This window comes from Leptidea sinapis, chromosome 23 (assembly GCF_905404315.1).
Source record: "Leptidea sinapis chromosome 23, ilLepSina1.1, whole genome shotgun sequence".
NCBI classification, from domain to species: Eukaryota; Metazoa; Arthropoda; class Insecta; order Lepidoptera; family Pieridae; genus Leptidea; species Leptidea sinapis.
Window position 1 is genome coordinate 7,162,500 of NC_066287.1, and position 24,511 is coordinate 7,187,010.

At 33.9% G+C, this 24,511-nt stretch overlaps 2 protein-coding genes across 3 annotated transcripts in view; one reads left to right on the forward strand and one right to left on the reverse strand.

Moving 5' to 3' along the window:
* LOC126971160 (pseudouridine-5'-phosphate glycosidase) overlaps positions 1-24,511 on the reverse strand; it is a 263,833-nt gene that overhangs the window by 80,690 nt on the left and 158,632 nt on the right. Inside the window, exon 7 of one of the 2 annotated variants that reach the window (XM_050817316.1) lies at positions 8,760-8,888. The exons of the other annotated variant lie outside the window; for it this stretch is intronic. Coding sequence (XP_050673273.1) covers positions 8,766-8,888 — 123 coding nt within the window. The 3' untranslated portion in view covers positions 8,760-8,765. Of the gene's footprint in view, positions 1-8,759; positions 8,889-24,511 lie in introns of those variants that run through there. 2 annotated transcript variants of the gene reach the window in all.
* The window catches only part of LOC126971171 (uncharacterized), a 152,610-nt gene that overhangs the window by 21,015 nt on the left and 107,084 nt on the right, over positions 1-24,511 (forward strand). The gene's annotated exons all lie outside the window — the stretch shown is intronic.

Sequence of the window (24,511 nt, forward strand, 5' to 3'; positions counted from 1 at the left end):
CAGTATTCCTTTTTGCGCAATTGTACAAATAAATGACAATTTATATTACATATAAAATTTAACACTTCAGAACTATTACTTTTATTTTACTTTACAAATTTTATCTGTTAAAAAAACAACTTTTCTGCATAATTTCAACAACTGTCTTATGAATTTTGAAAAACATATAAATTTATTTATATATAATGCCTTTTTACCCTTTTTTTTTATGGAATAGGAGGACAAACGAGCGTACGGGTCACCTGTTGTTTAGTGATCACCGCCGCCCACAATCTCTTGCAACACCAGAGGAATCACAGGAGCTTTGCCGGCCTTTAAGGAAGGTGTACGTGCTTTTTTTGAAGGTACCCATGTCGTATCGTCCCTGAAACACCGCACAAGGAAGCTCATTCCACAGCTTTGTAGTACGTGGAAGAAAGCTCCTTGAAAACCGCACTGTGGAGGACCGCCTCCAGATGGTGAGGATGCTTAAACCCTTAAAGCTATTATGTATCTTATGAAGCCTGTAAAGACTAGTTGGCCCATTTGTCTATTTACCACAGATTCGGAAACGGTTGAGACTGTCTTTCAAATCAACATTTCCAGGTTCCATGGTTTTAAAAACTATTTAAATCTTGAATCAGAGTTCTCATTGGCAGAATCATCCTTAATAGATGGTAACCTGTCTCACGTCGCCGCTACAAACAATCCATCTACCCGGTGGTAGTACCCTGTACGCCGGAAGACGTCCACTGCTGGACAAATGCCTCCCCCAAAGATTTCCATGACGATTGGTTCTGCGCTGCCCTCATCCAACATATTCAGACGATCTTGACCAGATCGTCAGTCCATCTAGTACCAACACTGCGTCTTCCGGTACGTGGTCACCATTAGAGGACTTTACTGCCCCTTCAGTTTCGCAATCATTTGGACTATGTCGGTAACTTTCGTTCTCCTACGGATCTCCTCATTTCTGATTCGATCTTGCAGGGAAACTCCGAGCATAGACCTCTTCATTGCCCGAGCGACCATGAGCTTTCTCATAAGCCCATAGTTAGCGACCACGTCTGCGTACCATAAAGAATCACTATAATAAAATAAAATGATAATAAATATGAATGAATAAGACTATATCGATCTAAACTTAGAAGAAACTATGTCGATCAAATTTTTCTATTTAAAATTATTAACAGTAAGTTTGACTCAGCATCCTTGTTAAATCTAATTAAATTTATAACACCGCGAATCTCCCCTCGTTCTAAGATTACATTTTATGTATCACCTTATAAAACCAATTATGCAGGAAATACATTTGTGAGGCGCTCTTGTAGTTTTTACAATATACATCTTACTAAAATAGTAGGTGATATGATATACTCAATGTTAAAAAATTGTTAACTGTATATAATAAAATAATTGTTGTTGTGTTCTGTTCTTAGCTATACTCTTATAACTGTTATTTTCGTTTTGTATGTTGTAATTTTGTAGTTTTAACTTTTGGCTTAAAATATTTTTGTTGTTTTTCGTTTTTCATTATTGTCCATTGTAAACATAATTAGTATTTAATTTATGGAACTGCTTTGTCTTCTAGTTTATGTATATTTGTAACGTTACTATTGTAAAAGACTGTTTTGTTCCTGAATGAATAGATAATATAAGTAAACCAATCGCTTGTCCTTAAGCATTTTTTACGCTTTTGGCAACAAAACAACGCATTTGAAGAATCTTGGGCTAGTCACTTCATATAGCTATGTAGGTTAGCGATAATAACATTTGTCATGGAAATTGGCATTGACCTGCCAGTAGAAATGTGGGTTAGGGGAGCGTAGTTACGCCTAACGTCCATTGCTGTCAATACCTACATAGCTATCATCGAAGGATATATAAATATTTTTATGTGTGGGGAACTTTTCAGAATAGGAAATATATATATATATTATAGCCAAAGACGTCACTTAATAGACTGTGTCACCTTAAGAAAAATATGTGTGAATGAACTAGCTTGTCCTGAACTTCTCGAGCTTTTGCCTTTCAATGTTCCTGCCAGATTTTTACGCACGCACAGAACTTTCAACCTACCGACTCCTAGAACCAATATTGGGTTTCGCGCGCCTCTTCACAGAATGTGTTCATTGGATTCTCACATTAATGTCGACCTGTTTTCGCACTCCTCTACTGCTACCCTTAAGACTAAGTTAAAACAACAATTACTGTCCTTACCTTAAACCTTGTATCTTTATTCATTATTATATCCCTGTCTGGTGTCTTGATTTATATAATTCTGTGTATTCGCCTAAATATTCTATTGTTTACTTATCTTATCGTTCTGTTGTCATGTCAAATTGCATTCTTTTGTGTTCTCAGTAAAACTATTCTAGGATATATTCAATATTGTAATTTGTATATTTATTTAACTTAATTTTGTACTATAGTGATGTATCTGTTTGTTTCCTTACTAAATAAATAAATAAATACATGAGAAAACTCAACTCATAGTTTGAATGCTTCGATCAAATAAGTACTTATAGATTAAATTGGATAAATGTTATTAAATTAAAGTGAAAAAAATTATTACGAAAAACTTGAGTCAATTTCTAATTATGTATGTTTGGTACCGAGCAAACGTGCGGACGCGACTTCGAGAACACACAAGATGTTTTAATGTTTTAGTAATTAATATTTTATAATACTATTGTAATCATTTAGGTACACATACACAAATAAAAATTTAATTTTTTTTATGAACGATGCGGAACTCTTTCCAAATGAGCCAACCGTTCGAGTGACGTATCTTTGATAAAATCTTGTATGCTTTGTTCAACTCTCAGGTTATGGCTTCATCTACAGGATCTACTTTGTAGTCGATAACCAGCTCAACCCTAATATGTGCACATTAGGAAATTGACTTTAGATGTCGCTCTTGTAAATCTAAACAATTTGTTATGTTTTTAAAATGAGAACCCTCACTTCTATTAATAACACAAATAAATTTTGAAAACAAAATTTTATGTAATAAATATATAATTTAATTTGTGTTTTTTTTTTTATCATTTAAGTGCCCGAATTCAAAGCGTGATTCCTTAGTCTTATAGGCCTTAGCCTTGTGACTCATTAATTTCGCAATGATTTTTTTGATAAAGATGTCAATTGAACCTTAACTTTAGGCGGTAAGTTTACATTTGCAATAATAGATGTTTATAATGTTGATATTGGAATTGTCGGTTGTGTCCCCCCTTGAATAACAACATAGTTTTGGAATGCACTACTGTGGACAACGTCAAGTTCTTAAACGCCGTCCGCGGTATTTAACGAGTTAACTGATAAAAACATAAGCTTGTTATGCCTTCAACTCGGTTAAGTCGAGCTGTTAAATCTTGTTGGGGCGATGTTGCTTTTACAACATACTCCTAGAAAATGTTCAAAACAGAGTTTCTTGCACCCGTTCCAAAAATGACAATAATCGTAACTAGAATTAGATTAATTAATTAGATTGTATAAAAATACGCAATTATTTTTATACTTTTTAGTGCATATTATAGCATATTATTTTGAAATAGTTTTTTTTAAGTCGGTTGTTTTTATACAAAAGATTTAACTTTTCTTTAGTGTTAATTCCGCAAAAATCTGACACGAGTCTAGTGCCAGATTTTGGCGAGACAACACGTCCTGAGGATGCCTCGTGTAGAGGCGAAACACATATCGAATTGTTTATAAACAAAAATTGGCGGAATTAACACTAAAGAAAACTTAAATCATTTGTATAATTATGGATTTCCGCAAAGTAACGCCTACTTAAATAAAAGGTTGTTTTTTTGTTAAAATATTTTTATGAACAAAAATATTTGAATTTAAATTTAAATTTATTAACTTGTATAAGTAAAAGTAAAGGTTATCTTATATAACTAAAGAAGAAATTGGTTATAAAATTATTACTTACCTTGAGGCAACGTTTGAAGATATTCTAGAGATAACTCATTACAAAGGATATCTTTTCGTTATCTATAGGCATAGAATCGTTTGTTCCAACTAAATGAATTGAGTATATTTTATCGTTTTAGGACTGCTGAAAGATGAATTTATAATAAATTGAGTTTCACAATAATCTACGGGCTTTATTAGCTATGTATTGTTTTATGATGATTGGTTGGGTGATGTAACATCTATTTGGCGTTGAATGAATGATGATGGTGAAGAATGACACAGCTGACAGCATAAAAACCACATTTATGAAAAACCATTTGCATACACAAACTTTGACATCATTCCAAATCAAATAAAAGTCAATTATTTTTACCTGATTAAACTGTCACTATTAAATTAAAAAAACAAAACAACGATTGTCTTTATTAATTTAATATATTTAAACGATGAATTCTTGTTTAGATATAATTTTAAAAGTTTTAACACAGATTGGGAATGGAGCAACCGTCCTCAGGTTATTAAATAATAAATTTTATTGTACGGTGATACCGCTCAATTTTTTTTGGGTTTAACCTAATTATGGTGTTTTACTTACGACCAGGTAAGCATCTTGCTCTCTCATCACTTTTTTTCATGAAAAACTTTTCAAATTTCCCAATTAAGTCGTAACAATTTTTTTTTTATGGAATTAGGACAAACGAGCGTACGGGTCACCTGGTGTTAAGTGATCACCGTCGCTCACAATCTCTTGCAACACCAGAGGAATCACAGGAGCGTTGCCTGCCTTTAAGGAAGGTGTACGCGCTTATTTCGTCGTCGTATCGTGCCATAACACCGCACAAGGAAGCTCATTCCACAGCTTTGTAGTACGTGGAAGAAAGCTCCTTGAAAACTGCACTGTGGAGGACAGCCACACATCCAGATGGTGGGGATGATATCCTAACTTGTGGCGTGTCGTGCGAAGGTGGAATTCGGCGGCAATAATATTATGTTTATAAAGTTTTGGTGTCGCAAATGATAAGAATTACGAAAACTTAATCCATGAAACCTTGAAAGGCTTGGTATAAAATGAAACGATAAACAAAAACATAAATTTATTTATAGAGGCAATCAAATATTCATGGAGCCCAAAATTAAAATAATATGTTAATAGTTTGTCAACACGGGCCGGATCGAAATAGCGACGAATGTAAATGGATTACGAAGCCGCTTCGCGAAAACAATTATTTGACGGTTGAATATATTTGTGTAACATGACGTGCCAATTAACTTACAGATGAGAAAATTTATATTAAACTAGCTGACCCGACAGACGTTGTTCTGTGGATAATTAATAAAATACTGTTTTTTTATTAATTTGTCGATAATATTTCAAAACATCAAGAATTATTTCGTATTAAATGCTCCCTGTTGTTATAATGAAATTGTTTCACAGCGGAACTGTCAATGTCTCAAAGAAAATATGTCCATACAAATCAAATATTGAAAATAAAAATAATTGTGGGTCCCAAATCGAAATAAAAACTATCCTATCTCTCAAGTTGGACTGAACTGCACTTCATGAAGTAATCCCCATTAAAATCCGTTTATTAGTTTAGGAGTCCATCGCAGACAAACAACGTGTCACGTAATTTATATATATTAAGATTAAGAAGACTAGCTGACCCGAAGCACACCCTTGTTGTCAATAGAAAAAAATTATCTTAGTAAAAAGGCAAAGGCATAAAAGGCATTTTCAAAATTGATTCCTTTAGAATTGTTTTTTTTGTCATTTCTAATATACTTGATACTACTTCCGCTTCGGAAACAAATGGCGCTGTGAGAGAGAAGAAGCGGCGCATGAAACTGTCCCAGCATTCTTTTTTTGCACTTTTTTTTAAATAAAATATACAATATTGTACTGTTATTGCTATTGCTATAAAATAATCATAATCTAGTCCCAGGCTGTCCGATCACTTAGATATTCAGCTGTGGAGTAGTAGGATTTACTACAGATACATTTTTTAAAAAAACATTTAGAATTATTTATAGATAATGCCTGAACAGTGGCTGGGACTTTATTATAAAAGTGTATCATTTACCCTTAAAGCTTTTATGTATCTTATGAAGCCTACTAGAATTAGATACTATAGAACTATTTTAACCTTTAAATACGACTCGTACGCCCCGGCCACCCGCCCTCGCCCTATGTTCAAGGTCACTGGCATGAATTAACGCCTTAAGACGAACAAATTAATATAAATTAATATTATATCCGCCGATGGGTATTGACCGTGCTACGAGTGCTACGCGCTACGAGTTGTAGCTGTAATCCATAGGTTACTGTTGACTTATCGATTTCTTCTAATTACTTCTATACATAACATTAACTATATTTATTCTGTTATTTATATTATAAATCTATTATTATACGTTTCCAGTAAAATCTTTTCCAGCAATATTATAAAATGAATTTATATCGCTACTGAATGTTTAGTAACTACCTATTTTCTGTAGAAGGTGTAATTTATATTGTGGCTACGATAACATAGAAGTTACCACCATCAAAGCAAAAGCTATTAAAAAAAACATTCATGTGTGCAATTCACACGTGGTAGAAGTGAAATCTTCAAAAATTATGAAAAACAAACGTACAATACCGACACGTATACAAAACCCCACGGTTGTTGTGATGCCTTTTCTCAAGATTTGTACGCTATGCTATACGCTAAGGTACGCTAAGGTATACTCGCTTCATACGTAAGATAATCTCTTCTTCAACTCTGATCGCCTGGTACCAAAATTCTGTATAATGCTTCATATCTCACGTTATATACGTCTAATCTACTCTCTCATTTTCTCTCAAGTTAAATTTATATTTATGTATCTGTCTCATTCTCTCCCCGGCTGAATCCTATACATTTACCTGTTTGTGTCTCTATCGTCTCGCTTTTTCGTTTCATCCAGTTTCAAATCACAACGATTCTAAAGAATTTTCACTCAAAAAAGCTCATCTTATACCAATGTTATAAGTTTTCCCTCCCATTTGCAGTCAATCAACTCATGGATTTTTTTTGTATGTAACATTAGTTGTTCACATTGTATTGTGTAATGGTAAATTCAATAATGTTAGTTATTAGATGTTATGAATTTCTGGTATCGTCGATTTTAGTTAAGACAATGGTTATTTATGTATTAAAGTTAAATCAATTTTCATTCTTTAAAAAAAGTTTTAACTTCCATTGTACACCTATGTTCATACTTCATAGGTACTCCAACTCAGTTTAGTTCGTTCAACTATTTAACAATGTTCACTTCATTTCAGCGTCCATAACGATTAAATTACCAGAACGTACGTGGCTATTTACTCATTATCTATGAACTACCAATAGCAATCCATATCTTCGTCTAAAGTTAAGTATTTTTCACGACAACCAAAATTCACTTAATCGGGTAAATCGTTGAAGCATTTTGAAACTAAGAAATTTTTAAGATGTCTTTTAAATAGACAAGGCTTCTCTTTATTATCGTTTGGGATTAATATATATTATTTGCAATTTAGCATATTTTTAGAGAACCACAACTCAAAGCAGACATAAATAAAATATGTAACTAGAATCGTGACTTGAACCATATCGTGCAGCTCCTAGTGGTTTTTAATGCAGTACTTGTGTTTGATGGTTCTCATGTTACGAGTTGAAACACACGTTATACTGCGGAAAGCAAAAAATATGTGGAGAGTTGTCATTCAGTATATTTAAGTTGACGTAATGATATTTAAACGTTATGAGGACAACTTGACTGTATGAGAATTATGCACGTTTAAAAATATTTTTAAACGTACGGACTAAAATAGTGAAAATATAAAATGTTTTGGCGCGGATTGAATATGAATGTTTGTGAGGAGCTTACCTTACTAAGGTCAACTTACTTTCGTTATCTAGCTAGAATTCTGTACCAAAAACCTTCCTACTGGTGAATAAATACTCCAAGTTAAAATTACTTCTCCCTGTCATATAATTCTGACAAAGGTAAGATTAAGACAAGTTTTACACTTGGAGTAAGTTTACACTGCGATTATTAATAATACAGACAGAGTCTAATGATCTGTAATCGGGAATAACACATAGAGATAAATTTTAAAAGAAATTACGTGATGCACGCAAAATATTATATTTTAATCAACATCACACAAGCCCCTGGAGGTGCAAATAGTCAATAAATAATAAAAAAGGAAATATTTTTGTAAAAAAACCAAAATAAAACTTTCTGACTTGTTTTTATTTATAACTTCCAAATAGAGAGAAGCTTCCTAAATAAATAATTTACTATCAGAAGTTAAGTCTGGTCTTAAATGTCTTGAGTAAACAGCTGATATGCAGACTAATATATAAATTTAATTTTTATGAAAATTTATAGACAGTTTATAGCTGGATTCGAACCCGCCCAGCGCTTTTACCAACTAAGCGAACCATTTGAATGACGCATGAATTATAAGTCTTGGGATTTTTGTACTTACGAGGTCGCCATTTGCAGGGTATACGATACAGATCATAACCTGCTCAATCCCAATAATTGCATTGCAGATTTAATTTAATACACCTCTTATGCAAACCGTTAATATTGATAAAATACTATTATTTGTATGTGCTACACGTCTGTGCCGCGCGCCTTTATCAATATAAGTATAGATCCCAATAACCGGGATCGGAAAAATGAATGAAATATCGTGAAGAACGTTTATTTGCTATGAAAGCTAAATTAAGCTTTTTAAAGAATTATTTATTATAAAGTCTTCTGTGTGATTCCTTGCATGAGAGTTCTATGGGGAAAGATAGTTGCCATAGTTTCCCGATGCCTTCTGCAACAGACTGTTCTAAGGGTATTTAAGGCTCAAGGCTGCTGAAGCGTCTTCTGATTAGCCACTCGATCAGGTTATACCTCCTCCAATGCCTTGGAGATACCACCGCATGTAGACTCTCGTGAATCTGGTTTACTGGTGAGGATAACTATTAGGGCAAGAATAACCATAATGTTAATACCAGGAACAAACTTAAACTTAAAATGCCAACTACTTGGCTAATCCAAGTTGGTAGATCTTTTGTGGGGCGTTGTATATGCTTTTATAACAAGATCCCAGAAAATGTGTAAGACAAAAGTATTACGAATTTCAAAAGAATTGTTAAAAACGTTTGTGTGGTAAAGGTTACTATAACATAAATGATTTTCTTAATGATACCACAGATTGGGAATAGAGCGACCACCCACAGGCTATTAAATAATAAATTACATTGTACTATTTTACATTGTAATCATATTTTTAGCCCGGTAGTTTTTATTATTTATATTATATGATATCCTATTTTGAATTTGAATACTGAGCTGAAATTTTAGTTTATAAAGGTCCAAAAGCGAAAAAAAACTATATTTTTCCGGAAATTAAACCAGACAACAGACTATTCCGGCACTATTCTAAGGAAAAGTTTTTCAATTCCCGGTAAACATTTTTCTGGTGAATCCAATTTAATTCAGTTTGTTGTTTGTGTGTGTTGGACGTTAAAGAATAGATCTCATTTGTTTGTTGATGTAAGTTACATGTGAAAGAAGAAACGAACGATTTGCTGTTTAAGTATCTATAAGTAAGTGTATTATATATTTCAAAAGACAAAGATAAAAATATTATAGTATAAATTTAATAATAAATTGCTATATGTACTACTAGTATATCAAACACATTATAATATACTAGCAATGCCCCGCGGTTTCACTCGCTTAGATACCGATCTCGTGGTTATGGAAAGTCTACTAACGGACTATAGATTATTTTTGTTAACATAATTGTATATTATGCACCAAGACAGATAAGTAGGTCCGTCTCAGCCGCGAAATATTGGCAATTGCTGGTGGCCATGTCCTACTTATCTCACGTGGTGCTTATACGATTTATTTCCCACCTGGATGAAAAGGTCGCTTTTAGTCCCTGGTACGAAGAACAGAAGTCATCTTGCCGGGAGAACCAAGAATCGGCCAATTTTCTCCCTCGTACCAGGGACTAAAAGCGAGCTTTTCATGGAGGTTCGAAAAAAAGTTTTTTTTCACATATTTATTATTTTATAATTCCATTATTTTCTTTAGATTGACTTTTTAAATATGTAATATTTTTTGAAGTGAATGTTCGATTTTAATAATTTAAAAAATATTTTACAGGCATTGAAACGGTCTTTACTAAAATATCATTTAATGGAATAAGGATTAATACAGAGGTTTGAATAATATGGTTTGATTATTGACGGCACTTTTATCAACTTTAACATCTAAAAAAGTAGTTATAGTGGAATATCTACAGTAGTTAGAAATATTGTATCGCGGACTTTTTTTAGATATTGATACGTCCTATAATACTGTAGAAATTTTTTTCGTTCTGTCATCAATAGTTTCCGTGGCGCACGCGATGACAGATTTTTAATGACTATTTTTTCACTTAGTTTTCATACCTTGTGTTATGTTATATTACTGCATTTTTATTAGGAATCCCTATTTTCTTGAAAATCTATATGCTTATATCACTCAGAAGTGAAGCTTTAAGATGGTGAAAAAATTTTTTGTGTGAAAACATTACAAACATACAGACAAAAACACAAATGTTTCCCATTTATAATATTATAAGTAATTTAGAAAAAACGTTCTAACTTTTGAGGATCTTAGTAAGACCTTGTCTTACTTGCCTGCTAGTAAGCAAGAAAATATAAATTTAAACTATTAGATGGAAATTTAATATGCAAGGCAATTCATAAATATTTTAAAAGACTTATGCCGATATGATCTGGAGAACTCAGGCCGAAGCAGTTTCGAAACCATCTGGCCTATGTCGGTGACTTTTTTCTCCCACGGATCTCCTCATTTCTGATTCTATCAGAGAAACTCCATGCATCCAAGCATAGCCCTCTCCATTGCCCTCTGAGCGACTATGAGCTTCTTCATAAGGCCCATAGTTAGCAAATACATCACTGGCAACACACACTGGATAAAATCCGTCGTCTTCAGACGCTGTGATATTTGTCACGAGAAGATTTTACGCAGATTCCCTAATTCCCGTGATTCCGATAAATACTTAATCATTACTTAATGTCCTAATGTCAATAATATTTATGTAATATCAAATATTTCCGATTCGATACAATCACTCATAATTATTATCCAAAGTTTTACAACTGCCTTAACTTGAACCCGGAACCTCTAGCTCATGAGACAGTGTCAATAATCACTGGGCATAACCCGACTATTTATAGCTGTATCGAATTGCGAATGACGTCAGTCAATCAAATTTGTCCGGGTAATATTACAGAATAAAGTCACGCTTTTAATATTTCAAAGGAAATTAATTACTGTGAGAGAATTATTAAGCCTAAAGGCTTCGTGGATTTGTTTAATTCAGTAAAATCATTTTGCCTTCTCTCGCATACTTTCCTGATTTAATTATTAATCGGATTAATTTAATTGCTTAAAGAAAGTTCCAAGAGACCGTTATAATGAATAAATGGCTGTTATATACGGACGGACAGATAGACAGACATGACGAATCCATAAGGGTTCCGTTTGCCATTTGGCTACGAAACCCTAAGAATGGTTTTCATTTCGAACACCTTCTCAATTAATGGAAATGAAAAAGAGAGCATTTCATTCATTTTAGATAGCTTCATAGTACATTTACTGTTTTAAATATACAAGCTTTCTTAATAGTATAAAAAACTTCCTGGTTCGATTCCCAAACTGAGTCCTAGTTTCTTGCCAAAGAACAGACATGTGTTATAGTTTCAGGCTTGATCATACTGACCGATCTACATGAGCCACCCTGTGTAAACCAAATTAAGTAATTTGTATTTAAATTGATTTAGTGATTCATTATAACGGTGTCTTGGAACTTCCTTTAAGCAATGAAATTCATCCGATTAATAATTAAATGAGGAAAGTATGGAGCGAGAAAGGGCAAAATGATTTTACTGAATTAAATAAGACCAAGAAGCCTGTAGGCTTCATAATTCTCTCACAGTAATTAATTTCCTTTGAAATATTAAAAGCGTGACTTTATTCTGTAATGTTACCCAGACAAATTTGATTGACTGACGTCATTCGCAATTCGACACAGCTATAAACAGTCGGGTTATGCCCAGTGATCAGTGATACTGTCTAATGAGCTAGAGGTACCGGATTCAAGTTACGGTGGGTTTATTAACTGTCAAAATTACCTAATCGGCTCTTATTGCCAGTCGTTCTATACCAGTTACTTGTGGAAAAACTACAGAACGAGCTTACCATACGCTACGTGTGCAGTACAATAACGCTTTTAGAACAATGCTTAAACTACCGTGGCGCTGTAGCGCGTCGGGCATGTTTGCGGAGAATAGGGTTAACGATTTCTATGCCGTGTTAAGAAAAAGAGCCGCTTCCTTTATGGACCGCATTAGAAAAATCTGTAATTTAATAATAAATGCTGTGTATGACTGTTGTAAATATGATATTTGTGACCTATGACAACTTATATATATTATATATTTGACATAATATATATTTTTAATAATGTAAGAACTGAAATTAAACTTAACATCATTGAATTGTATTAGACGATAATTTTTATTTCTAAAATTTAATATATTAATATTTTTTTATCTGTAATTTAATTAAAATAAAAGTAAACTCAACTTGTAATGTAATTTAAGTTAAGATTGTCTGTAGATTTATGGGTAAAATGCCTGATATAAATGATTTATTATTATTATTACGAGTATATTACTAATACTAAGATGATATACCGAGTATGAAACTTATGAAATATTTCTATTAAGATTGTATAACCGACGGTTAACCATTGGAAACACTTTTGACGAGTCTCATACCGTGACTGCGCTATGTGGAGTGACAGATTCCTTTGTCCGTACTTCCATCTGTCTAGCAGGGTATCTTATATTAGTTATTAAAATTGTCTGCCTGTACTGGCCTGCGTTTGACGTCGCTAAGACTGACGTCACTTAATGACGTGTCATTAAGATAACGGCGATAATACCACTGGACAGGTCATCATATGTTTGACAGCAATTTTTTTGTGCCTATCTTCTATCTATATATATAAAAATGAATTGCTGTTCGTTAGTCTCGCTAAAACTCGAGAACGGCTGGACCGATTTGGCAAATTTAGGTCTATTTAGGAATTTTTTGTGGAAGTCCAGAGCAGGTTTAAAAGGAGAATAAATAGGAAAATGCTGCTAAATTAAATAAAAACAACTTTGTTTTTCCTTTGATGTGTCCATACATAATTTCTATGGGAGAATTTATTGACGCACGGTTTGACAGTTCTGCTGTGAAACAATTTCATTACGACAGCTGGGTGCATATTTTATGAAGTAATTTTTGATGTTATGTTATATTATTGACAAATTCATATAAAACATTATTTTATTTATCATATACAGAACAACGTCTGTCGGGTCAGCTAGTTTTTAATAAGAACTAATTTTGATGTATAATACAAATGATTGCGAGAGAAGCGTACAGTACTCTGAAGTATTTTTGCACTTTGAATTAATTTCATTTGTTTTCCGTGTTATTTATACTTTAAGAATCAACGTAATAAAGTACACATTTTTTAATTATACCCCGCATAATATGGACCCACGATCTGGTCAAGATCGCCGGAATGAATGAGGGCAGCGCAGGACCGATCGTCGTGGAAACCTTTGGGGTAGGCCTTTGTCCAGCAATGCACGTCTTCCGGCTGATGATGATGAAATGAATAATATGAATATGAGAGACGAATGTCGTAGATATACTACCTGTTTACATTATTTCTGGACTTGCCGTCGATGACGTCACATCGTCGCATTGTTACGGTGTGCAAAACAATCATCACAAGGACATTATTATTATTAATATAAATGATTTATTTTTTCAGTATTATAGAATGATGTAAAGGTTTTTTGTTGTGATGCTGATAATTATTATTACAATGAAAGCATCTAAGTTAAGCACAAAGAATACGTATTTTTCTGACAGAAGTATTATAGTGACAAAGAATAACAGAACTATTAACAGGAAATGTCAAAGCGCAACAATTAAAAATTCAAAAACAAAGCAGTGATAGCATAAGAACATCACATGTACCTAACGGTAATGAAACTGCACACCGTACTGACGCAACAGGGAAAGGGGAATGGAAGGGGGCTTCAGGTGTTTCTTATGCCAATACGAGACGAGCAGGACGTTCAGCTGATGGTATTGACACGCCCTTCCAATTACAATGCAGTGCCGCTCAGAATTCTTGAAAAAGCCAAAAATTCTGAGCGCACTACAAATCGTCACCTTGAGACATAAGATGTTAAGACTCATTTGCCCAGTAATTTCACTAGCTACGGCGCCTTTCAGACCGCAACTTAGTAATGCTTACACATTACTGATTCACGGCAGAAATAGGCGCCGTTGTGGTACCCATAATCAAGCCGGCATTCTGTGCAAAGGAGCCTCCCACTGGTGAAACGTTCCAGCGAGGTCCACAGATAATGTGGCCGTGTAGTACATATATTTCATTACTACGTACGATTGCAACGCTGCGGATATTGACGAATTAATGCATCTATGGTGTGCCAAATGACGGCAATACAAATAAATTAAAAAACTTTTTTTTATACAACTTAGCAAATCAAACTTTCAGTAAATAACGCACTTTCGTCCCAGTTATCAATACAAGTACACTATCTGAGAAGGTATATTAATAATAATATCGACACACTTTTACACAAATTATCTTGCCCCAAACTAGGCATAGCCTGTACTATGGGTACAGGACATCGATATATTTAATACAATAAAATTACTTAAACATACATAAATACAAATAAATATCCATGACTCGGAAACAAACATCCATTTTCATCATATAAATGATTCGATCGACGGGATTCGAACCCGGGACCTCTAAGCTTAGTAGTCAAGGTCTCTAACCATTCGGCTATATGGGTCGGTGTATATAATATATAATGAATTAATATTGTAACAGAAAATTTCATTAAGATAACGAATACACCAGACACATCGCTGCAATTAACAATAAACTCGTGAAAATGGGTTGATTTAAATATCAAAACCACTAATTCTATTGTATCGTTTTGCGAATTTAGAACAAAGAATTCTGTGATATCTTGTTGTAAAATATTCTCTTGGCCAGCATTCAAATAATTTGTCACAACAACATAAATGCCAAAAATTTCATTCATATAATTGCCCGCGTGTACGCGGAACCATTCAAACGGAATTTATATATTTTATGATCTTCAACTTAAGGTACATTGTAATTATTATGACGGGTACTCACGATATATATTTTATTAATTTGATACCGATAATTTTATTAAGCTATAAGTCAATGCAAAATAAACCATCTTATAAACTAAATACGGGTCAGAACTTGATGAACACTTTCGATTTTGGTATATCTCAAAAATCTGGGGCAATTGCCAATTTCGGATGCTTAATACTATATCTACTTTCTTCCATAAGCATGAAAAAATAAATACACAATTCACCTCAATAAATCAATTTTCCATAATATCATTTCGGAACAACTTCTAAGTAGTCTAGTAGCACCGCGTAACCATAGGCAATCACATCTACTTGTCCTACGTCGAGCCGTAGCCAATCAGAACTCGTAGGTGTTTAGCGCGTAGGTAAGCAAAAAATTTCATTTTAAATATATAATTTCTTTGTTTGAAAATTTCAATAAATTTTTTTCTTTTATTTGGGAAACATACAGTCATAAGCAAATATAACAATAAAAATATGAAAACTAATAGACGTAGAGTTCTACATATTATTATACTAGCTGACTCGGCAAACGTTGTTTTGCCATATAAAGTATAATTCACGCGATAGTTTTATAAGTAATAAAATATTGCCTATATTATAGCCTGTACATCATTTTGTTCTATTGTCAATAGTTTTTGCAGCGCACGCAAAAATAGGTTTTCGATTTTACACCTTGTGTTACAAAATAGCAATTTTATTACGGATCCCTAATTTTGAAAAAAAAAGCCTATAGCCTTCCTCGATAAATGGACTACCCAACACTGAAAGAATCATTCAAATCGGACCAGTAGTACCAGAGATTAGCGCGTTCAAACAAACAAACAAACACTGCAGCTTTATAATATTAGTATAGATAAAAAAATGTGTAATGCTCGGTATAATACTTAATAAAAAAGAAAGATGAAAGTAAAAAGTTTACAAAATTTACCGATTAATTGATATTAACTTGTGAAGGGTTCCACATAATTTACTACCCGAATAAATATCAATTGTTTTACAAAAATGGTGGCAAATAAGATTTTCCCTATCTCTATATAAAACTTACAATGCGGAAACATAGTACAAAGGAGAATGAAAACAAAGATTTTCATCATTTGCCGTAATAAATCAGTTATCTATATAGGATTTACAAATATTATTACATGATATAATGCAAAATACAAGATACAATATGTTTAATGTTCGAAGAAGCTAGCAACAAAATTACTTACACATTTTAATACATATCGATAAACGAAGAATAATATGAAAGAAAAATAATTAATCTGAATACTTAGAACTTCACCAATACTGTTGTTAAACTTATTTAAGTATAGATTAATTATATCAACATCTCAAAATAAACTTTTATAAATGTCTAAAGCACGCCGACAGAAACTGTTTTTAGTATAATTAGTTATTGACAAATTAGAGGTAAAACTACTTTGAGATCGAAGAACAATATGTGTTACAGTCCCTGGGTTGTTGTTAAAAGAACTTACGGCCGTTCCCAATATACTATCTACAGATAGAGATAAATTACTACCTTCTACTGTCAGTAATTAGCTGTCAATAATCTAAAGCTGTCCCAATATACCCGATAAGTTATCCTTATCGCTTTGACGCATGAATTGCAAATTCCATATAAATTTCTATCGCTGGTAAGCTATACGTCGTCCCATTGACAGACAGCGTGCAAGGATAAGGTTAGTTACCATCGATAAGTTTATTGGGACAGAAAAGTCAACGATAGTTAAGATTTTCATTAAGTAAGAGATAGACTAAATATTGGGAACGGCCGTAAGTAAGCGCTATAATATGTATACCTATAACATTTGAGCATTTGCCACAATCAGTCTTAACAGATATGAAACACTTATCTTTGAAGTTGTTTAAAAATTAATCAAAACTTCAAGTGAACTCATAACGAATTACAATGCTACTGACATTTCGCAATTAAGAGACAAAAATATCATGTCCATTTTAATTCCATGGCACAAAGTGGGGAGTGGGTCGCGAGCATACTTCATGATAAATGGTTGCGTTACTTTTAGTTTTTTAGAAGGCGCCAGACACTCGGGAATGAGCTTTACGAAGTGATATATAATTGTAACTTATTTTGTTGGTTTATTTTCTTCTTTACTGACACGCAAGAGTTTAATTGTATTATCGTGTTTACTGCTAGCAGTAACGCTACTATTTCCTTTTATTGTGAATTCAATAATTCTTAGTTTGCATAAATAGTTTTTCTTTGATTAACGTGAGTATAACAGATAAAAAAAAACACTATTAAAGATATTAAAACCGTGCACATAATTGTAACTGCGTATTTACATTAATTGTAATTATTTAGTGTTTTAATTAAATACAGAATTATTTACTTCTTATTGTAATAGGTTACTCTGTAAACTAAATTAAGATCTTTCTAGATTACATCAGGTAAAATACAGGGTTTCGTTACTTTTTACTGTCATATATTAAACGAAAGGTGCCGCGCGCCTAAAACCACATAGATCCCAAGAAACGGGAACGGAGAAAAGAAATCGACTGCGAAAAAATGCTGTTCGTAACTCTTTTTCACGTTCTTGTGAGACAGTGAATTAATAGCGTGAAGAACGTTTGTTAACTTTGAATGACAGGTTGCCTAAGACCAACTTATCGGGACAAGGGTAAATAATAATATATAATCAACCTAAATGAAAACTCCTACAAAAGCCGTACACAAACTAAAATCACATCATCCACGAAAACAAAAATATTCTTAAAAAAGTACCGTGCGACACTGTGTCAAATTTTTATGAGACCAAATGGCAAATATTTCACATTTAACAAAAGAATCATGTAAATCGGATCGTAAATCTCAGCGTAATCATAAAAAAATAAAAAACTGAGAACCTCCTATTTGAAGTCGGTTAAAAATACGTAATCATTGGTTCTACTGATAAAAAACACTAGCCCACCAGCGCAGGATTGGCACTAACTTAACGATGCTCCTCAAAATGAAAACAGACGCTCATAGTAATAATTAGTGTGTAAAACATAACATTTTTTTTTTATGAAAATAAGGGACGAGACGGGCAGAACGTTGAGCTGATGCTTATTAATACGACCTGCCGATTACAATGCAGTGCCGCTCAGGAATCTTGAAAAACGCAAAAATTCTGAGCGGCACTACAATTTCGCTCGCTACGGCGCCCTTCAGACCGAAACAGAGCAATATTTACACATTACTGCTTTACGGCAGAAATAGGCGCCATTGTGGTACCCATAATCTAGCCGGCGTCCTGTGCAAAGGAGCCTCCCACTGGTAAATGCAACATATAAGCCGTCAAAGCCGCGGCAAACTTAGTTTAGCTGGGTTATGTTGAGTTGCTGTAGATTCCGGTGTAAAATTTAATGAGACAGCAGCGTGTACTGTAGTGAGATTAGCTCTATAGGAGAATATTTGATAGAGCGGCCGCCGGATTTCCGCCAGGATTAACCCCTCATCGTTCGGAGCTATATTTAGAACGATGGACGCTGTACGTTGCTGCCTGTCTCGTGTACACGTAAAGCCCTTTGTGTCTATTGATTTAGCGACTACGGCTCGAGAATATTGAAGTGTTGATTGAGAGTAACTATGGATGAAACATAAAGCTTAAAAATGACACATAAACTATATTAAAAATAAGTTATACCATATTTTATATTCTTTTTTAATTGCAAAACAAAATCACTGGAATATTTTTGCTGCGATGTCAAATTTCTTTTTTTTTTATGACAATAAGAGACGAGAGGAGCAGTACGTTCAGCTGATAGTAATTTATACGCCCTGCCCATTACAATGCAGTGACGTTCAGGATTCTTGGAAAACCAAAAACTCTGTACAATAATTGCGCTCGTCATCTTGAGACATAAGATGTTAAGTCTAATTTGTCCTGTAATTTCACTAGCTTCAGAACCACACAATAATGCTTCCACATTACTGCTTCACGGCAGAAAAAGGCGCCGTTGTGGTACCCATAATCTAGCCGGCATCCTGTACAAAGAATCCTCCCACTGGTGAAACGTTCCAGCGAGGTCCAGATATAATGTGGCCGTGAATTAATAATTTTTTTTTTTCATAGAACTTAGCAAACCAAACTATCCGCACTTTCGTAAAACATGGAATAACCAATAATCACTCAGATTCATTTGTGGACCCTTTTACTATTTTTTTACAGTGTGCCAAGCTTATTTTATTATCATTGTTATTCTTTACAAGATTCAAAGCAAAAATAGGACTTTCAATAAATTTGGTGGAGTTACAAAAACCTTGAAACTTTATGCCGTCTAGCAGCTGTAAACACATAATTTTTCGTAAATGCTGAAAGGTCTACAATTTGCAACTTTCACGGCCGCTCCTTTAGCTTTTAACAAGTAGCTTTTAAAGAGGGGGAAAAGAAAGTAATTTTATAATATCACCTGGGAATGTAAAAGATCTGAAGTTAATATGACTGAAAGCATGGTAATCTTAACAATTACTCTGCATAGTCCTTAAAGATTCTAATAGAATAAGTTGTCAGTAACGGATAGGTTTTCCATTACCTGCGTTTTCTCTTGTATATAAAATTCTATGCACAGAATGTCGGTAAGGTGATGATACTACAGCGCCGCATTATTACGCGCTAAGAAAGTCGGCGGGAAAGAATTCGTGTTGTTTTTACACACGAACTGTGTACGCTACTTTGGCGGTGATCGAGAACAAGTCTTTCGCTAGCAAAGGCTTCGCTAGAGAAGATGCGTGGGTTGAGTAAGGTGGTTCAGATAGTTTTTGTCTTGTCTATAATAATAATCTACGCAGGACTGCCCGAAAACAATTGTAACGTTTATACGTTCCTATTCGTCATATATGTAGTAAAGGTCATATATGTGGTAAACAGCAGAAGTTTTTGTACCTAGATCCGTCAAAATTTATGTCGTGTATATGATGAATTGGTCCTATCTGCAGCAGACATTGTGATATTTCTTAGCGTGTACAAGCGGCCTTATTGAGTTTCGGTTTAAAGGGTGCCTAAAATTACGAATGAGACTTTATGTCTTATGCGAACGCATTCGCGATGGCAAATCAGAATTTTCCTAGTTTTCTTAGTAACTATAGTTATGTATCTCTCCTTAAATCTAGTTTCTATTATTATTAAAATTAAGATTTTTATTGTTTACTAGCTGACCCGACAGACGTTGTTCTATTCGTAATAAATAAAAACTCTTGCGAGTGGAATTTCGTAAAGTCCGTTTTAACTGACCTCTACTTGGCGAAAGGAATATTCCAACCAAATTTTAAGTATCTTAATATATATATTTCTTTTGTGCGTCTGTTGTAATTGAACTGCTCCTAAACAGGAACTATGACGACTTACCTTTATATTCAAAAAGGATACCATCCTTTTTTAATATAAAGGTAAGTCGAGCCAGGGCCGATATTGTCTACTTACGTGGTACATTTTCTTATTGGATAGACAGTTTCGAATATCGAGAACTTGCCTTGTTGCACGGACGAGTAAAAAAAAGATGGAACTCCGTAACACCTTACAAAACAGTGAAGCACCAAAACAAGCCGGTTAACGTGTAAACACACGCACACACTTACTGTATTATTATAGATATTGTTGAATCTTCAGTTCTATTCAATTTTTATGTTGTGGCCATTATGGAAGGGCCATTACAATTTAGACGATGTCAGGTTAAGTTATTAGATCTGATAAACGTAAGTTAAGATGTAAAATTTGAAGAATGTCACTTTGAAGTGACGATTTGATTGGATTAGTTACAGTAAAGTACATGCTTTAGATAATTTATACGCTTAGATAGAGCCACTTGCTGCTAGCAACTGCTACAAGCTACGTCTTACACTCGCGATTGAAATGCCACTTTGTGTTAGTGTGCGTCGATTGCTCAAAATAGAGGTTAATTGTCAACCTCAATTATTTTCGACGTTTTCACAGCTATCACGGTCTATCGGAATTTATTAAATCGCAGCAAGATATTGAATAGAAAAATGATCACATTCATAAAAGACCTGTTAAAATGGATCCCCCGACAGCATAATTTGTAGTTGACAGCACAATATAGTCCAAAGCTGTTCGGAGCTAAAGAAATAAAAATGCAATGACTGTTTCCGACTCGAGCTGTCATTGAACGAGCAACGACAGGAAAGATTAAAAATGTATGAGAAAATTGCAGTTAGCGAGCGTGTTTCATTTTTTCATAGAAATTGTACACGAATATTGGATTTTAAATGAACGAACTTTATTAAAAGGGATTCTGCATAAGGCGCTCTATCGAATACGAATTGTAAATTCTACTGAATTTATTAGTAATTGTTATTGATAAAATTTAATCAACTATGTAGCATGCTATTAATTGGAAATTAAGTATTTAAACAACTTATCCGAGAATAAGAGATAAGATATTAATATTATCTAAATATATAAAAATGGCCGTAAAAGAGGGGATAATTGATTATAGTTTGTTCAAGGTCTTAATAAAAAATAATCCAATTCAAATAGGAGTGTTCAGCTTATTATGTTGAGAAATCATGAAGTTTTACCAGTGGAAGGCTCCTTTGCACGGGATGCCGTGAAGCAGTAATGTGTAAACATTACTTTGTTTCGGTCTGAAGGCCGCCTGAAATTACTGGACAAACGAGACTTAACATCTTATGTCTCAAGGAGACGAGCGCAATTATAGTGCCACTCAGAATTTTTTGATGTTTCAAGAATTCTATGCAGCACTGCATTGTTATGGGCAGGGCGTATCAATAACTCGTCTTGCTCGTCTTGTCCCTTATTGTCATAAAAAAAAAGTTAAAGAGAATATAATACTAATACTCGATTAGTATACTCTATTAGTGCATAATATAATGGCTAAAATGTGATCATCTGGTGATATAATAAATCTTTACTATCATAGTTCCAATATATCTTTTATCGCAATCCACAGAAATCTAAATAAACAGATACTTAGACTTGCTATACAGATATTAAGCATATTCATTTAGAACAATAAAGGAAGGGTGCTGGTGTAGAACGCGTCTTGCGTCGACACTCTGGCTCCTTCTGATGTCCAAGTTACGTCAGTTGGTGCTGGGGCTGTTGCTTCGACTGCCGAAGACAGCAAGCATCGCAAATATGTCTACTAGAAACCCAAGCGCTGGCAGCTATTTCGGTCAACGGATCAGCCTTGCTATCCAACACGGAAATGCTGCCAGGACTCTTGGTACGCTTCCACGTAATGATAGTTGTGTAGTTTGAATAAATACTCCATTTTATAACACTATGTTGTATGTGATTTAATTTGATGCATGGTTATTGGTTCTCAGATTCAGTATTCAAGCGTCATACTCATGTTTCATACACATAAGTTATGTAACATTAAAGATTATACACACATCTTATATTTGAAAATTTTAAATTTATCAATGTAAGTATTAATAATGATTTGTTATATATTATTTAATATATTCGAAGAGAACTGTCGTTGTAGGTATTCTTTCGTAATGTAATGGCCAAGTAATTACTCCGTTACGCTTAACAAAAACTGTTTTCGTGCTCCAGTTTAGTTTGACGAACTTTACGTACCGGATATCCTAGAAGGTTGCGTGCAGTGGGCTGCGGGAAAGGCGTTACAACGCTTCCTTTCATTTAACGAAACCGTTTTTATGGCCAAATAAAGTGTATGTAATACAAGAGGGTAGTTTATAAATTAATATTTTTTAATCAGAAATCTAATGTTAAAAGGTTCTTACAAGATGAATGACCGACAGTACGTATGGATGGTTGTAGTATGCCTAACAAATAGGTGGTGGCTATTGATAGTAAGGGAGAAGGCCCGGCAGTTAGCCTGGATATAGCGAAGGCCTTTGATCGCGTATTGCACAAAGCGCTTCTCTCTAAACTTCCATCATTTAGGCGTCCCGAGAGTTTATGCAAGTGGACCTCCAGCTTCCACACTGGGCGCAGGTCGTCACACAGGTCGTTATCGACGGCTATTCTACGGGCTCGAACCTGAAGCCCGTTAACGCTGGGGTTCCCCAAGGCTGTGTGCTATCTCCTACACTGTTTCTTCTGCATATCGATGATATGTTGGACACCTCCAGCAAACGTTGCTATGCTTTAAGCTTCATAATATAAAAAAATTATGAAGAATGCGTATTATAAAGTTCAGGAATATGCAGGTGAAAAAATATGTGTATAATGTGAAAACTGTAATGGGAGGATAAAACTAGCTGAGTTTCTTTCCGGTTCTTCTCAGAAAAAGACTCCTGGTAGTGTCTTCAACCGATGGCATCAAAATTTAATTTCATAAGGGTACAAATTGTACCTAATTGAACAAATAATAATAACAATATTGACACACTTTTACACAAATTATCTTGCCTTAAATGAGGCATAGCTATAAGTTGCAAGACAACGGTATATTTAATACGATATACATATTAACATCCATGACTCGGATACAAACTTCCATATTCATCATATAAATGTTTGCACCTTCCAGGATTCAAACCGAACAATATATAGGTATTCACAATAATAAAGCAATATCATTTTATTATGTTCCTTTATATCAACCTTCGATCAAATAGAAATTAGTTTTATTCATGAGCATATTTTTATACATTTCCTTGCTACAAAGTAGCGTTGACCTAAATCTGAGGACTTGTCGTAGATATAGTTATAAGGCAATAAAAGCTGAGTTGCTAGTGAAATGCTAATTCGAACCGGAAGCACATACTAAAACTGGCGAAGCTACATTCAGTTCGCGTGTATGTGTGAAGCATAAAACGATAAAAGACTTGCTGATAGACGGCAAATAACATTCACCAGATTAATTCAAAGAGACTGTTGTTGATATTTCGAGAGAGTTACACTTACTAATTTGAATTCATTCAATTCGGGGAACAAGAATAAACTCTACGTGTCATGTAATAGGGTTAAGTATTGTTAAAAGCTCCTTCATAGGTCTCGGTATTCAATTTTTCAGTAAAATACCAGACAGTATACTAGGAGTTTCTTGTGAATTAGTATCTTTTTTTACGTTAACTTAGTTTTCATTTTTCACATTTTCAATAAATTTTAGAATTGAGAATATCGTTATAATTTCAACTCGATACCTTCACCCGTTCAGACTGACGGATAACAAAGTGAACCTTTTTTCACAGGAAAAGAAAATGGTACCGTTTTTTCCTCTTAAGTAGAATACCACATGGTAGTAGTGAGACAATTAAGGCGAGGTTAATAATACGAAATGTATATTATAACTAGCTGACCATGCAGGTGTT